Source organism: Micropterus salmoides, unplaced genomic scaffold (assembly GCF_014851395.1).
Source record: "Micropterus salmoides isolate LMB-PRFRI ecotype aquatic unplaced genomic scaffold, ASM1485139v1 Ms_hic_scaffold_2, whole genome shotgun sequence".
NCBI lineage: Eukaryota > Metazoa > Chordata > Actinopteri > Centrarchiformes > Centrarchidae > Micropterus > Micropterus salmoides.
This window is the reverse complement of record NW_024041150.1, coordinates 53,674,238-53,691,249: the sequence shown is the minus strand read 5'-3', so window position 1 is coordinate 53,691,249 and position 17,012 is coordinate 53,674,238. Positions and strand designations below refer to the sequence as shown.

General features: G+C 42.8%; 1 protein-coding gene and 1 pseudogene across 1 annotated transcript in view; one reads left to right on the top strand and one right to left on the bottom strand.

The window, feature by feature from the left end:
* Positions 1-5,963, top strand: part of LOC119912640 — a 33,463-nt gene extending 27,500 nt beyond the window's left edge. The window contains exons 5-6 of the mRNA XM_038731924.1: positions 5,032-5,361; positions 5,432-5,963. Of these exons, the coding sequence (XP_038587852.1) occupies positions 5,032-5,361; positions 5,432-5,496 (395 nt within the window). The 3' untranslated portion in view covers positions 5,497-5,963. The remainder of the gene's footprint in view (positions 1-5,031; positions 5,362-5,431) is intronic.
* A 1,924-nt stretch (positions 5,964-7,887) lies between these two features.
* LOC119912628 overlaps positions 7,888-17,012 on the bottom strand; it is a 337,535-nt pseudogene continuing 328,410 nt past the window's right edge.

The window sequence follows — 17,012 nt, the reverse complement described above, 5'->3', positions numbered from 1 at the left end:
ATCTTGGCCCTTACTGTGCCCGTCTGTGCGTTTCTATCTCTTGGATATGTCGGGCTCCTTCTCGGGATCCTAGTCGCAAAGTGCGACCTAGGATCTGAAAAGTGAGCATCTGGTGACTACTGGGTGTAGAGGGGGAACATACACTGGCAGTGCTTGGCATACTATTGAGAAGTCAGGGCAGTCCACGTGTTCAGGCCAAGCCCCTATCGGTAAAGCGACCTTCTCAGGGATATCCCACCATTCTGACACTAGGTGATGTGGTGGTCGGGGCTTTGGCCGGCCTGTGGCCGACTGGGTTGGCGTGGTGGACTTTGGCTTGTCGCAGCTCGGGTGGACAGTCATTGGGCTCTACCCACTGTACCCATATAGTCCAGTATAGGGCGGAGCCTGTGTGAGATAGAACGAAGGTTACGATATGGTAACCCTAGTTCTATAAGCACAGGCGGAGCCCTCTACTGGTGAGCCCTGCCGCTTCAGCAGACCGCGTAGGAGCAATCGGATGCTGAGGCAGTAGAGACACTGCAATTAGTTTTGTTTTTTCTGAACTCATTACTACACATAAACACAATCCCAGGTTTCTGTTTAAAACTGTGGATCAGCTGGTAAACCCAACCCCTCCTTGTGCCTCAGCTGGAAGTAATGATGACTGTGAATTGTTTTTATCTTATTTTACCAATAAGGTGGTGTCAATCAGAGCCTCTATTACCCCCGTGGCCTCTTACTCAGAGGTTCTTCACCAGCAACAAGAAAGTTTTAACCAGTTTTATCCCATCGACTTGTCTGAGCTTTTGAAAACAGTATCACAAATGAGAGTGTCCTCCAGCCCACTTGATGTAATACCTACAAAGTTTTTACTGAAAGTAATAGATTCTGTTGGGCCCCATTTGATCTCTGTTTTCAACAGCTCCCTATCTACTGGTTGTGTCCCTGATTATTTTAAAACAGCTTGCGTGAACCCACTTTTAAAGAAACCTGGTTTAGATCCCTCCCTCCCACATAATTTTAGACCAATTTCAAAACTGCCTTTTATTGCAAAGATTCTAGAAAGAATTGTGTCCAAACAGCTGCTCACTGTACTGGAAAATAACAAAATATTTGAAAAGTTTCAGTCTGGTTTCAGGAAGTACCACAGCACTGAGACTGCCCTGCTTAAAGTCACCAATGACCTTTTAATGTCTGCTGATGAAGGCATGTGCTCAGTCCTGGTACTCCTGGACCTTAGCGCTGCTTTTGACACCATTGATCACAACATCATGTTAGACAGACTGAGGCACTGGGTGGGGATCTCTGGTACTGCCATAGAATGGTTTTCATCCTACCTGTCAAATAGGAAGTTTTGCGTGTCTGTAAACAACTATGTCTCCTTGTTCTGTCCAGTTAAATATGGTGTGCCTCAGGGGTCGGTCTTAGGACCCATTTTGTTGGTTTTTTTCTGCTTCCCCTTGGACATATTATCCATAAACATGGCATTTCTTTTCATATTTATGCTGATGACACACAAATATACTTTCCCGTCAGATCCACAGACCCTGGAATGCTGAGTCCACTTAACAACTGCCTTTGTGAAGTTAAAAAATGGATGTCAAAGAATTTCCTCCAGCTGAACTCAGACAAAACAGAAATCCTGGTCATCGGGTCCCAGCAGATGGCAAAACAAATACTGCCATCTGCTGGTTCCCTAGTAAATCACATTAAGCCTGTGGCAAAGAACCTTGGTGTTTTGTTTGATAGTATTAAATTTCGAGCAGCACACCACAAAGCTTGTTCAATCATGTTTTTATCAACTTAGAAATATAGCAAAAATTCGATCTATGTTAACTTTTAAGGACACCGAGACCATTTTACACGCCTTCATCTCATCACGCCTGGATTATTGCAACAGCCTTTTCACCTGTTTAACCCAAAAATCTATTGATCGACTCCAGACTGTCCAGAACTCAGCTGCCAGGCTTTTAACCAGAACAAAGAAATATGACCACATTACTCCTATTTTAGCTTCATTACACTGGCTCCCAGTATGTTTTAGAATTGACTTTAAAATTCTATTGATCACTTTTAAAGCTCTTCATGGCCTCTCGCCTTGTTATATTTCTGACCTTTTAGTCCCATACGCACCAGCACATACCTTGAGATCCTCAGGCAGAGGATCTCTTGGAGTCAGTAGCTAAAAGGATATCATTAAAAGCTTTTGAAATAGCTGATTCGTTGCTATGCAGGGTTTTAAAACCAGATTGGAAAACTATGAGAATATTGTGCCCTTCCAAGAAGGTCATTAATTGACTGCAAACTATCTTTTCAAGAATTTTTTACAGAAAGGTTAGTTTGGAGATAGGCCTGAAATTAACGAGATCTGCAGGATCCAGACCAGGTTTTTCAATTAAAGGTTACAATACTGCATTTTTTAAATGTTCAGGGATCAACCCTGAGGAAAGGCTACTATTTAAAACTGCAAGAATAGATGGCCCTATAGTAGGGAAAACTGCCTTAATTTCACGTTTGATAAGGGTCACACTGTGAACACATCTACATGTCAATATTCACTCATACCTATAGAGCCACCCACTGGCAGCATGAAGTAAACCTTCAATGATGAAGCCCCATTGCCCTGTTTCACCTAGATGCACAAAACCTTTGTGGCTCATCTATCAACCCAGGATGCACAGAAAAGCCTTATGGAGCCATATGCAAAACCAGATTTGAATGTGCAATTGCAGTCCATTGTTCCGTCTTGTACAGGGTTTGTACTTTAACAACTCCTCGTACAGAATGGATTGGATTAACTTTAAATTTATGTTGTGCAATCTTAAGGTACTGATGATGAAAAGTTATGCTATCTATGAGTTTTCGTTGAAAGGCGTATAGGCGGTGTGGCCAACTAGGCGGTGTGGCCAACAATATTGATGATTCGCCATAAAACAGTAAGTTTTTATGATGATGATGTTTAACTCCTTCGTGACCGGTCCAAAACGTGCAATAATTCATAGCCATGTATCCCGACCTCCAGCCACTGCGCCACGGCTGACAGTATTGATCAAGAAAAAAGTGGAAGGAAGGAGCTGAAAGAAACCAAATGTGTTGATCACTTAGAACAAAGAAATGCAGCTTTCATAGTTTGGATCAATGAAAGATTGATGATTCAATTCTCAGAAGGCTCAACATATCTTCACATTATGAAGATATTTGGAAAGAAAAGTGAGCTCAGAGTTGGCAGAAAAAAATGCCAAATATTGATGAAGCAGGAAGATCAGTTTGGGATCAGATCCAGATTAGATGTTTGTGTTTCTTGGTGTTCTGGACTCATGTTGAACATGTGTCTGAAATGCTGTGTGGAGTTAAGATTCATTTACAGAACAGAAATGAAAACATTTGAAAGATTCTCTGACTGACCCACCACCACCGGGGGGCCTCAAATATGCAAGTAAATGTACTGAACTGAATTTAGGTTGGATTCTGCTGGGGAACAAGCTACAACAGACAAGGCTCGGGCCAGTAATGATGAATGAAAGAACACAACGTTTATTAGAAACATGGTGGGAGCAGTTAAAATTGAACAATATAAAAAGGGCTCTAAAATATCTAGTATAAAACATTCAGTATGCATCGAGGGCCAAGCCTACTGAAGGCCCCGTAGTCACTGTCCTTAAATCATATCCTTCAGTCTGCTGACTCCCAGTCTACTGTCCGTTGCTTCTCAGTTTTCGCTTCTCCTCTTTACGTGGTCCAACGTCCAGCCCAGACAATAGAATATTTACAGCAGTTACGGAGTCACACACATTTCAATCTCCACAGTAGTTCTCCTTAATTGTTCATTTCACTAGACTTTCTAAATAAATTGTAAGAAAGAAAATATAAAAACTAAAATAGAAACTATGCATGCAGCAATACAACTCAACTATCTTACACATGCAAAATCAAGCGTAAATCAAAACCCACACAACACAAAAATACACAAAGAAAGACTAGTGGTTTTTAACTGTGGCATGACACACATAGGCAGCAATATAAGACAGGAGTCTTTCTGGCGACAATAGGCTCACTCCTTTTGTTTGTACTGCAAGTTTAAACAAAAAAATCAAATAAAAAGGCGGCAGCTTTTCTACCAGGCTTCACTGACGGGTAACAGAAGGAAAAGGGAGAGTTATTTACTGGGAAGGAGTGGGGAATGAATTCCTACCCCTCCTCATGTCTCTCGTGGTGCCCTCCCCCCACGCAACTCCACACTGGCTGCTTCTCTCTTCCGACACGCCGCAACATGGTCTTCTCTGTGGCTCTGGGCTGCTGTGTCTACCCAAAAGTTTCCGCTCCTCAGCAGTAGACCATCTCCGCCAAAGTCCACGCTCGGCTTTTGTCTGTTTCTCCGTCTGCGGTCATCTGCAACATTTACCTTTGTCGCTCTGACCTCCCTCCTCTCGCTCTGCTGCCGTTTCCTAGGTCACTCTCTGTACTTCTTCCCTGAGGCCGCGACACCATCTTTACTTTGGCTGTATATTTGTATATTTGGCCCAGTCTGCTGCGTCTAACTTGAGGGTTCCGCTTGTCAGCAACGCGGCCAGCCTCTTGAACGCCCTCCCCTCCCTGTTTCTGGTGCTGGTTCTTCCACCCTCTCCTGATTCCCCTGTTTGTCCTTCCACCCTCAGCGGTTCTCTTGTTCTTCCGTTTCTTATAAAAGGAACACCTGGCACAAAATCCTACACCGGTGGCCTATTCACTCTAAAAAGGGGGCGTGACCTTTCGCTGCTCTACAATACACTCTCACATGCCAAATCGCCTATGTGACACTTCTTCTCTTCAAAGTTCAGCTTTAGATCCAGAAATGTAAAAGTCCAGCAGCTCAACACTGACAGGAGACATTACTGTGAAGCAGCACATGGACAAAACAATCCCAGCAGCATCAAGACTCTGATCATCTCCAACAGCTTCCTGTGTTTCTGTCCCCTGTTAGCTGCTGCTCTCATCTGCTTCTGTCAATAAAGTTATTCAAACTGCTGCTGCTGTCTGTGCAGCTCATGTTCTGCTTTGTTGTCCTCTCAGGCTGTCAGGTGGAGGTGGAGGAGGGGGCGGAGTCTGTCCTGCTGCCCTTCAAGACCACAGAGAACCTCCCTGGGGTCGTCAGAGTGGAGTGGATCCGCTCTGAACCCAAACCCTATAAGAAGATCCACGTGTATCAGAACGGCTCTGACCAGCCTGACCAACAGAACCAGGATTACAGAGACCGAACAAAGATGAAGGAAGACCTGCTGACAACTGGAGACCTCAGTCTGACCCTGAAATCCCCCACAGACAGAGACGGAGGAACATACAGGTGCTACGTCTACAGCTGGACCATCATGAGAGGGAAATCAGTTGTTCTCAGGGTCAAAGGTCAGTATGCAGACTGAGGTCAGAGTCTCTGTGTTTGTCTCTGTCTGACTGTCCTCTGTCTCCTCTGCAGAGAGAAGCAGGAACAGAAGCAGCTCCACTGATCCAACTCCTCTGATGGCCGATCAATCTGTTTGATCTTTGATCATTGATCCGATCTGACTCTGGATCAGAGAGAAAATGGAGGTGAAGCAGCTGATGGAGGACGGATGAAGACAGGAGGACGCTTTGTCAGCTTCCTCTTCACTCTGACTCCTCCTACTGACTCTCACACACAGTCTACACACTCACTATTGATTCCTGCTGATCAGTGATGTCAGAGTGAGGTCAGCGTGATGTCACATGGCTTGAACGGGCGTGTTTCCTGTGAACCTCCCAGCGGCTGGATAACAGCTGCGGCTCTCTGGATATTTGTGGCTCGTTCTAATGCGTGCAGTCAAACAAACTTTATTTCTACAGACACAGAGAAGTCAGCAGCTGCAGGAAATCAGAACCACTGACAGGAAGTTAAGAGTCAAGTTAAACCACATGTCAGAACTTTCTACAGCAGCAGGATTTAGAAGATGCTGGAAGCTGCTGTCTTTAGATTCCATTATTTCCATTTCCAATCTAAATATGTGAAAACACTTAAATAATTCTATTATATAGCCTAAAGATGGGCAACATGTAAGAAATTGTCCCGTTAATTAATTAAGATCTCCTCTCTAAAATCACAGAGGCTGCAGGGCTTGTTGTCTGAACGTGAATAAATTAATTACACATTTTATCAAGTGGTGTGTAATAATATCCTACTTCTCCTCATTACCACTGAATACAAATGTGTTCTGTAGTCCACCTACAGGGTAACCACGAACAGAACCTGCTCCTTGGTTAACGCCTATCCACTGAGCCCAGGGGCCGTTGGGCAGAGAGGGGCCCTCTGTGATGGAGGTTATTTACAAAAAAATGAAGTCTCATGAATCTCTGTTCTATGTCAGTTGGATAAAATAACTATTCGGCCATCAGTGACGCTTTGTTGTTGTTTGACAGGTGGGCTGATTAAACAGTGACAATCCGAGTCAGACAAACAATGCAGCTACCAGAATTACTGTGTTTCTGCCGTTGCTCTACGTCATCAAAGCACGGTTTTACAGTGCGATCATGCACAGTAGACGCCGGTGCCACTAGACTTTTATGCACACACAGACTCAGTGCTCTATTTCATGGGATGCAATGTAGTTTTTGATTATATTGAACTATTTTAGCACTCTGAATGGCTCAGGCTTGCCTGACCTGGTCTTGTTCAGTGCAGCGCTGCTTTGCATATACAAACTGAGGAGGCAGGTGTCATCCTGAAGTTTCTTGAAGGTCTTTATCATAATGAAATTGACTGTATGCAAGTACAACACTATATTAAAATAACTGCAAAAAATGGAACAGATGCTAACACAAAACAGGACGTGATCAAAGAAACTTACAGAAAACATGAAAGCAGAACCCCAAAACCACAACAAGTCAATTTGCAAATAACTGAAAACTAAATTGTGCATCACACAGTGAAAGCTTTTTGTAGAAATGTGAAAAGAAGTGAGATGAAACCAGGAGCAGACTGAGCCTGTAGAAACGAACAAATATCATACAGAAGACATTTGGGTGGTAATGACCACTACTGAACGTGAGCGAGAAGAAATGTTGCAGCCCTTTACATGGAGAGTTTATGCAGCGCCTGGATGAGCACCAGTTTTTTTCTTGTCATTGTTCATTCAGGATAAAGGAGGATTTTTTATTGAAGCTGAAACATTAAAACTTGAGCTGACATGTCTTCACCTCAGCTGGACCCAACTGGAGCGAAACTGCCTCTCTTTGCATCGACTAGATTTGGCTTTGCTTTCAGTCTGAACAGAGGAGACAGATTCCAAACCAATAAAATAAAACCAAATAAAAACAGAATGAATGAATATAGATGTCTGTAGCAGGATTACTACTTTAAATGGAACATCTGCACTCATAACATCTTTTGGGACACCACCTTCAATCAAAGGAGAAATGAAAAAGAGTTGTGAATCCCCAATACATGGATCCTTAGTTTCTGCTTCGAAGAAATATTCACAGACTTGATGATAAAGGAAATGTTTATTTACACTTCAATGTTAAAAACAAGTGAATAAAGCAAATAAATGAGTTTTTAATAAAGGTTATACAACGTGAAACCAGAATCAAATAAATGCATGTAATGGGTTTTTAAACAGCAATTTAGAAATGATTATTCAGTTTGGCCACAGTGAAAAAGAGGATGTGATTTATAATGAACTCTAGAGGACTAATTCAGCTTTCCTCAGACCTACATTCACTGACCTGCCAGTCAGAACTGAAGAAGTCCCTTGGATGAGGGACGAAATGTCTTCTAGTATCTTCAACGAAGTCCAGTTGCCCTTGACTTTAACCTTTGTTGGATAACTATGACCTGGATGACTGAGAACCTTCACTGACATCTTTAGAGGTGCTATAATGTTTAAACAACACAGCTATCAATCAGGGCAGGAGGACACAGCTAGCTTGGCTCTGAACGAGGCTCACAGTGATGCAGCGTGACTGCGTAGGTGATTTTTGAGGTTATTACTCGTAGTAAAAGCTTTCCCACACTGTTCACACCAGTACGGTTTCTCTCCTGTGTGAACACGTCTGTGTCTGTTTAGGGTCCCTGATGTAGTGAAAGCTTTCCCACACTGTTCACACCAGTACGGTTTCTCTCCTGTGTGAAGTCTCAGATGAATATGTGGTGTATAACATATGTGCATTTGACCATTACAGTTTAACATAATACTCTGCAGCTGGAGAGAGGGACAGTGAACCCTTATGGGGAAGTAATGATTGATGGGTGTGCAAAGAGTGAACCCTCCTATGGAATTTGACCTCTGACCCAGTGGTAGGGGGAGTAGAGATTAGTGTGTATGAAGGGACTGTGCCCTTATATGGTCTTTAGCAGATACCTAAACATGTCCTATATAAGCTGTGTTTGATGTACAGAGAGACAGAGTGGCCATCGGGCTGGGTCTCTCTCCAAGCTGCTGCAGAGCTTGTAATTGATGCTGAACTCCTTGATGTAATAAACTTTTATGATCAAGAACAGTGTCAAGCGGATTTCTTCTCAACACACCATCGCAGCATTATTGTTCGGACACCACAAGTCTTTAAATTTCCAGATGTTGTGAAGGATTTTCCACGGTCCTGACAGCGATGACTTTTGAGTCCATCTCTTTCTCTCCGTTTCTATAACAGCAGAGACATGAAAGACATTGAGCGAGATGTTATGGTGGCACAAGCTATCCAGAACCATTAATGACATTCAGAGCATGTCTGTGGAACATAACCCACAATCCTTTTATTATTTATTTTAGCATTTTACAGAGAAATAGAGAGGGTTGTGTATGTTACCAGCACAGATCAGGTAAAACAACAGTGAACACGCCAGTGCAGATGTTATTTGTAAGTTTCGATCATTTCTAGAGCCCGACTGTTATATCAGCTGGCCGATATGAGCTAATTGCATTTAATCGGCATCTGCCATTTATAACAGCAGATATACAGGTGCTGGTCATATAATTAGAATATTATCAAAAAGTTGATTTATTTCAGTAATTCTATTCAAAAAGTGAAACTTGGATGTTATATTCATTTGTTACACACAGACTGATGTATTTCAAATGTTTATTTCATTTAATTGTGATGATTAAAACTGACAACTAATGAAAACCCCAAATTCAGTATCTCTGAAAATTAGAATATTACTTAAGACCAATACAAAAAAGGATTTTTACAAATGTTGGCCAACTGAAAAGTATGAACATGAAAAGTATGAGCATGTCCAGCACTCAGTACTTAGTTGGGGCTCCTTTTGCCTGAATTACTGCAGCAATGCGGCGTGGCATGGAGTCCATCAGTCTGTGGCACTGCTCAGGTGTTATGAGAGCCCAGGTTGCTCTGATAGTGGCCTTCAGCTCTTCTGCATTGTTGGGTCTGGCGTATCGCATCTTCCTCTTCACAATACCCCATAGATTTTCTATAGGGTTATGGTCAGGCGAGTTTGCTGGCCAATTAAGAACAGGGATACCGTGGTCCTTAAACCAGGTACTGGTAGCTTTGGCACTGTGTGCAGGTGCCAAGTCCTGTTGGAAAATGAAATCTGCATCTCCATAAAGTTGGTCAACAGCAGGAAGCATGAAGTGCTCTAAAACTTCCTGTTAGACGGCTGCGTTGACCTTGGACCTCAGAAAACACAGTGGACCAACACCAGCAGATGACATGGCACCCCAAACCATCACTGACTGTGGAAACTTTACACTGGACTTCAAGCAACGTGGATTCTGCGCCTCTCCTCTCTTCCTCCAGACTCTGGGACCTTGATTTCCAAAGGAAATGCAAAATTTACTTTCATCAGAGAACATAAGTTTGGACTAGGACACAAGGAATGCGACAGCTGAAACCCATGTCTTGCATACGTCTGTGCGTGGTGGTTCTTGAAGCTCTGACTCCAGCTGCAGTCCACTCTTTGTGAATCTCCCCCACATTTTTGAATGGGTTTTGTTTCACAATCCTCTCCAGGGTGCGGTTATCCATATTGCTTGTACACTTTTTTCTACCACATCTTTTCCTTCCCTTTGCCTCTCTATTAATGTGCTTGGACACAGAGCTCTGTGAACAGCCAGCCTCTTTAGCAATGACCTTTTGTGTCTTGCCCTCCTTGTGCAAGGTGTCAGTGGTCGTCTTTTGGACAGCTGTCAAGTCAGCAGTCTTCCCCATGATTGTGTAGCCTACAGAACTAGACTGAGAGACCATTTAAAGGCCTTTGCAGGTGTTTTGAGTTAATTAGCTGATTAGAGTGTGGCACCAGGTGTCTTCAATGTTGAACCTTTTCACAATATTCTAATTTTCTGAGACTCTGATTTCGGGATTTTCATTAGTTGTCAGTTATAATCATCAAAATTAAAAGGAATGAACACTTGAAATATATCAGTCTGTGTTGAATGAATGTATACATTATACAAGTTTAACTTTTTGAATGGAATTACTGAAATAAATCAACTTTTTAATGATATTCTAATTATATGACCAGCACCTGTATTTCTATTAAAAAAAGAGAGTCAGATCCTTCCAGATCCTCCATTTACAATGCTGTCCTTTCAGCACTTCCCAGGAAACTTAACAAACGTAACCTATTGGCCTGTGGTGAAGGTGCCAACGACGGTCATTCAGACTTGACCGACAACCATAACGACTGTCGTTACCACAGCCAGAAGCACTAACAAACCAGCGGTATTGACGATCCTGGCAAACAACTTCACTGAGCTTAAATAGCTCAGTTTACCTACCAGTCAGTCAGAACTGAAGAAGTCTCTAGGATGAGGGACGAAACGTCTCCAAGTATCTAAGTCCAGTTGCCCTTGACTTCAACTTTTTTTGGAAATCATGACTGTGACGTTACAACACAAACTCACGGCCCAACCAGGAGAACCAACTCATGTGTGCACATTTTTAGCTGAGGATTGCGGCTTACTTTGGCTAGCCTTCAACTCAACAGTCACTCATGATTTTAGTTAAATGTTAAAGTTGCCAGAGGTAACATTTTTTACTGTTTTTAGATTTTTAGAGTGTAGATCCTGGATCTCATGGTTGTACTAGGTTCTAAAAGGGAAGGTTCCAAAAATTCTCAAAACCCAAAAATCCTACCCTCATTACAGTAAGTATGTACAATAAAACCTTCCATCAATCGTCAACCACTTATCCTGCGTACAGGGTCGCGGGGGGGCTGGAGCCTATCCCAGCTGACATTGGGTGAAGGGCGGGATACACACTGGACAGGACGCCACACATAGACAAACAAACAGTCACACCTAAGGACAATTTTAGAGTTACCAATAAACCTAGCCTGCATGTCTTTGGACGGTGGGAGGAAGACGGAGCACCCGGAGAGAACCCATGCGGACACGGGGAGAACATGCAAACTCCACACAGAAAGGCCGGGGCAACCGGGGTTTGACCACACGACCTTCTTGCTGTGAGGTGACAGTGCTAACCACTGCACCACCGTGCCGCCCTTCCAATAAAACCTTCACGAGTAAAAATATATTACTTTATCAATACACCCGTTTGTAGGGTAAACATGTAGAAAGGGTTCATTTTAGCTGCTCTGTCCTCAGTCTGTCATTCTGTATGTTTTATACAAGAACAGCTAATGTTAGCTTGACAATTAGCCAAATGTAACAAGTTGAATTGAAAGCTGTCAGTCTGGAGCATAGACTGGTCTGTAGTCTTAAAATAAAAAATAATTATTGTGATTATTTTATTGTCCAGCCCTAATTGCAAGTCAGATGTCATCTCAATATATAACAATGTTATCGCACAATGAGTATTTCCCTCATGCAGTGCAGGCCTACCTCATGCTCACTGGGTTTCTTCTTACCAAATAACCGTCACCAAATAATAGAAGTATCAATAGTGGTATCAATAAAGACTCGGATCGTTAAGCAGTCTCAATAACGATATCAATAAAAATAAACAATCTCTGTCCCTAGTTGGTCCAGGAAAATGTTATGATATTTGTGCCAGTGGTAGAAGAACTCATGAGCCATGACAACAGTGAAATGAGGAATTACTTTGATGAAAGGTCAAAGTTTACATAAATTATTTTCAGCAAAATAACAAAGTTAGATTTTGTATTTGTAAAAATATCAAATAATAATAAATGTATTATTTACCAAGTTATGTGTTTGTGTTCCTCTAATCACATCACAAAAAAACGAGTATGTATCTTTCAGGACCTTCAGCTCAATCGCAGCCTGTCCTTACCATAATAACACTGCTAACAAAGGCCGGCTGGCTTCACCACGGTTTTGCATTCGGCAGCTCACGTGAGCGCAGTAAATGTGGCCGGACGGAGGAGGACACCCTGCTTCTTCTGGCACACTGCATCTGGGACAGAATAAATCCTTCTCTGGCAGACTGAACAGTGTAGTAGTATGAGTACTGAAGGATGTAGTCTGTACGTCGTTATCCTGCATGTTAATTCACAGGGACCTCTCCAACCTGTAAATTAGCTCAAAGAGAGGACTGACTGTTCAAAACACTGAAAAACGTCAATAACCCGTCCAATATGTGATACAACAGCTGTACAGTCCCAGTTACTCAGACCACTGCAGCAGCAACAACAGAGCAGCAGAGGAAAGGCAGCGTTTCCTCCATATGCATTCAACTGAATCACGACCGCCGCTACTAAAATTTCCCACAATCATTAAACTATGCGGCTATAAATGTTTTCACTCCACTGTGCGAGCACGACAGCACTCAATACTTTGCTAACTTCCTCTCCTCATTCTGAACATCTACGTGACAGATGGTGTTATGAGAGCAGCGTAACTCTGAATCAGGAGGTGCGCAGCGAGTGTTTGACTGTCCGAGCTACATAGCAGTCTTTTGGCTGCTATGTAGCTGGCATATGTAGCTGCACAGAAGTGAAAATTAAGCACTTGAATTTCCTGTCTAACCTCACGATGGGACCAAAGAAAAATCAGCAGACTTCGATGAGATCCAAAAAATCGCTCCACTTCCTAACAGAGGAATCGGGTAACTTGAGAGCAGAGTGGCGGACTTAGAACAGTAATCAAGAATGAATGATGTGATTTTAAACCCCGGTCGTACTCTCGGGCGGTGGGCGCTGACAACGGGGGAGAACCCGGTGAGATGGAGGTGACGGAGCAACAGGTGGCTGCCTTCTTACAAGCCAAAGGGATTCAGTTGGACTGTAACTGTAACCCTCTGCCAAGGAAAAACCCAAGCGATCAATCAGCGGTCATTATGAGCTTTGTTAACTGAAAACATAAGGCCGCAGCAGATGACATGGCACCCCAAACCATCACTGACTGTGGAAACTTTACACTGGACTTCAAGCAACGTGGATTCTGCGCCTCTCCTCTCTTCCTCCAGACTCTGGGACCTTGATTTCCAAAGGAAATGCAAAATTTACTTTCATCAGAGAACATAAGTTTGGACTAGGACACAAGGAATGCGACAGCTGAAACCCATGTCTTGCATACGTCTGTGCGTGGTGGTTCTTGAAGCTCTGACTCCAGCTGCAGTCCACTCTTTGTGAATCTCCCCCACATTTTTGAATGGGTTTTGTTTCACAATCCTCTCCAGGGTGCGGTTATCCATATTGCTTGTACACTTTTTTCTACCACATCTTTTCCTTCCCTTTGCCTCTCTATTAATGTGCTTGGACACAGAGCTCTGTGAACAGCCAGCCTCTTTAGCAATGACCTTTTGTGTCTTGCCCTCCTTGTGCAAGGTGTCAGTGGTCGTCTTTTGGACAGCTGTCAAGTCAGCAGTCTTCCCCATGATTGTGTAGCCTACAGAACTAGACTGAGAGACCATTTAAAGGCCTTTGCAGGTGTTTTGAGTTAATTAGCTGATTAGAGTGTGGCACCAGGTGTCTTCAATGTTGAACCTTTTCACAATATTCTAATTTTCTGAGACTCTGATTTCGGGATTTTCATTAGTTGTCAGTTATAATCATCAAAATTAAAAGGAATGAACACTTGAAATATATCAGTCTGTGTTGAATGAATGTATACATTATACAAGTTTAACTTTTTGAATGGAATTACTGAAATAAATCAACTTTTTAATGATATTCTAATTATATGACCAGCACCTGTATTTCTATTAAAAAAAGAGAGTCAGATCCTTCCAGATCCTCCATTTACAATGCTGTCCTTTCAGCACTTCCCAGGAAACTTAACAAACGTAACCTATTGGCCTGTGGTGAAGGTGCCAACGACGGTCATTCAGACTTGACCGACAACCATAACGACTGTCGTTACCACAGCCAGAAGCACTAACAAACCAGCGGTATTGACGATCCTGGCAAACAACTTCACTGAGCTTAAATAGCTCAGTTTACCTACCAGTCAGTCAGAACTGAAGAAGTCTCTAGGATGAGGGACGAAACGTCTCCAAGTATCTAAGTCCAGTTGCCCTTGACTTCAACTTTTTTTGGAAATCATGACTGTGACGTTACAACACAAACTCACGGCCCAACCAGGAGAACCAACTCATGTGTGCACATTTTTAGCTGAGGATTGCGGCTTACTTTGGCTAGCCTTCAACTCAACAGTCACTCATGATTTTAGTTAAATGTTAAAGTTGCCAGAGGTAACATTTTTTACTGTTTTTAGATTTTTAGAGTGTAGATCCTGGATCTCATGGTTGTACTAGGTTCTAAAAGGGAAGGTTCCAAAAATTCTCAAAACCCAAAAATCCTACCCTCATTACAGTAAGTATGTACAATAAAACCTTCCATCAATCGTCAACCACTTATCCTGCGTACAGGGTCGCGGGGGGGCTGGAGCCTATCCCAGCTGACATTGGGTGAAGGGCGGGATACACACTGGACAGGACGCCACACATAGACAAACAAACAGTCACACCTAAGGACAATTTTAGAGTTACCAATAAACCTAGCCTGCATGTCTTTGGACGGTGGGAGGAAGACGGAGCACCCGGAGAGAACCCATGCGGACACGGGGAGAACATGCAAACTCCACACAGAAAGGCCGGGGCAACCGGGGTTTGACCACACGACCTTCTTGCTGTGAGGTGACAGTGCTAACCACTGCACCACCGTGCCGCCCTTCCAATAAAACCTTCACGAGTAAAAATATATTACTTTATCAATACACCCGTTTGTAGGGTAAACATGTAGAAAGGGTTCATTTTAGCTGCTCTGTCCTCAGTCTGTCATTCTGTATGTTTTATACAAGAACAGCTAATGTTAGCTTGACAATTAGCCAAATGTAACAAGTTGAATTGAAAGCTGTCAGTCTGGAGCATAGACTGGTCTGTAGTCTTAAAATAAAAAATAATTATTGTGATTATTTTATTGTCCAGCCCTAATTGCAAGTCAGATGTCATCTCAATATATAACAATGTTATCGCACAATGAGTATTTCCCTCATGCAGTGCAGGCCTACCTCATGCTCACTGGGTTTCTTCTTACCAAATAACCGTCACCAAATAATAGAAGTATCAATAGTGGTATCAATAAAGACTCGGATCGTTAAGCAGTCTCAATAACGATATCAATAAAAATAAACAATCTCTGTCCCTAGTTGGTCCAGGAAAATGTTATGATATTTGTGCCAGTGGTAGAAGAACTCATGAGCCATGACAACAGTGAAATGAGGAATTACTTTGATGAAAGGTCAAAGTTTACATAAATTATTTTCAGCAAAATAACAAAGTTAGATTTTGTATTTGTAAAAATATCAAATAATAATAATGTATTATTTACCAAGTTATGTGTTTGTGTTCCTCTAATCACATCACAAAAAACGAGTATGTATCTTTCAGGACCTTCAGCTCAATCGCAGCCTGTCCTTACCATAATAACACTGCTAACAAAGGCCGGCTGGCTTCACCACGGTTTTGCATTCGGCAGCTCACGTGAGCGCAGTAAATGTGGCCGGACGGAGGAGGACACCCTGCTTCTTCTGGCACACTGCATCTGGGACAGAATAAATCCTTCTCTGGCAGACTGAACAGTGTAGTAGTATGAGTACTGAAGGATGTAGTCTGTACGTCGTTATCCTGCATGTTAATTCACAGGGACCTCTCCAACCTGTAAATTAGCTCAAAGAGAGGACTGACTGTTCAAAACACTGAAAAACGTCAATAACCCGTCCAATATGTGATACAACAGCTGTACAGTCCCAGTTACTCAGACCACTGCAGCAGCAACAACAGAGCAGCAGAGGAAAGGCAGCGTTTCCTCCATATGCATTCAACTGAATCACGACCGCCGCTACTAAAATTTCCCACAATCATTAAACTATGCGGCTATAAATGTTTTCACTCCACTGTGCGAGCACGACAGCACTCAATACTTTGCTAACTTCCTCTCCTCATTCTGAACATCTACGTGACAGATGGTGTTATGAGAGCAGCGTAACTCTGAATCAGGAGGTGCGCAGCGAGTGTTTGACTGTCCGAGCTACATAGCAGTCTTTTGGCTGCTATGTAGCTGGCATATGTAGCTGCACAGAAGTGAAAATTAAGCACTTGAATTTCCTGTCTAACCTCACGATGGGACCAAAGAAAAATCAGCAGACTTCGATGAGATCCAAAAAATCGCTCCACTTCCTAACAGAGGAATCGGGTAACTTGAGAGCAGAGTGGCGGACTTAGAACAGTAATCAAGAATGAATGATGTGATTTTAAACCCCGGTCGTACTCTCGGGCGGTGGGCGCTGACAACGGGGGAGAACCCGGTGAGATGGAGGTGACGGAGCAACAGGTGGCTGCCTTCTTACAAGCCAAAGGGATTCAGTTGGACTGTAACTGTAACCCTCTGCCAAGGAAAAACCCAAGCGATCAATCAGCGGTCATTATGAGCTTTGTTAACTGAAAACATAAGGCCGCATTGTTAAAACAGGGTAGAAAACTGAAAGGCTCAAATGTCTTCATCAACGAGAACCTCACAAAACACAACGCAGACACAGCCAGAAAAGTACGCTACTCGAAGAAACAGAGGAAAATTCAAAACACTTGGACTACAAACTGCAAAATCTTCATTAAACTAAATGGATCACCGAAGGAAGTCAAAGTACTTGTCATCAGGAATA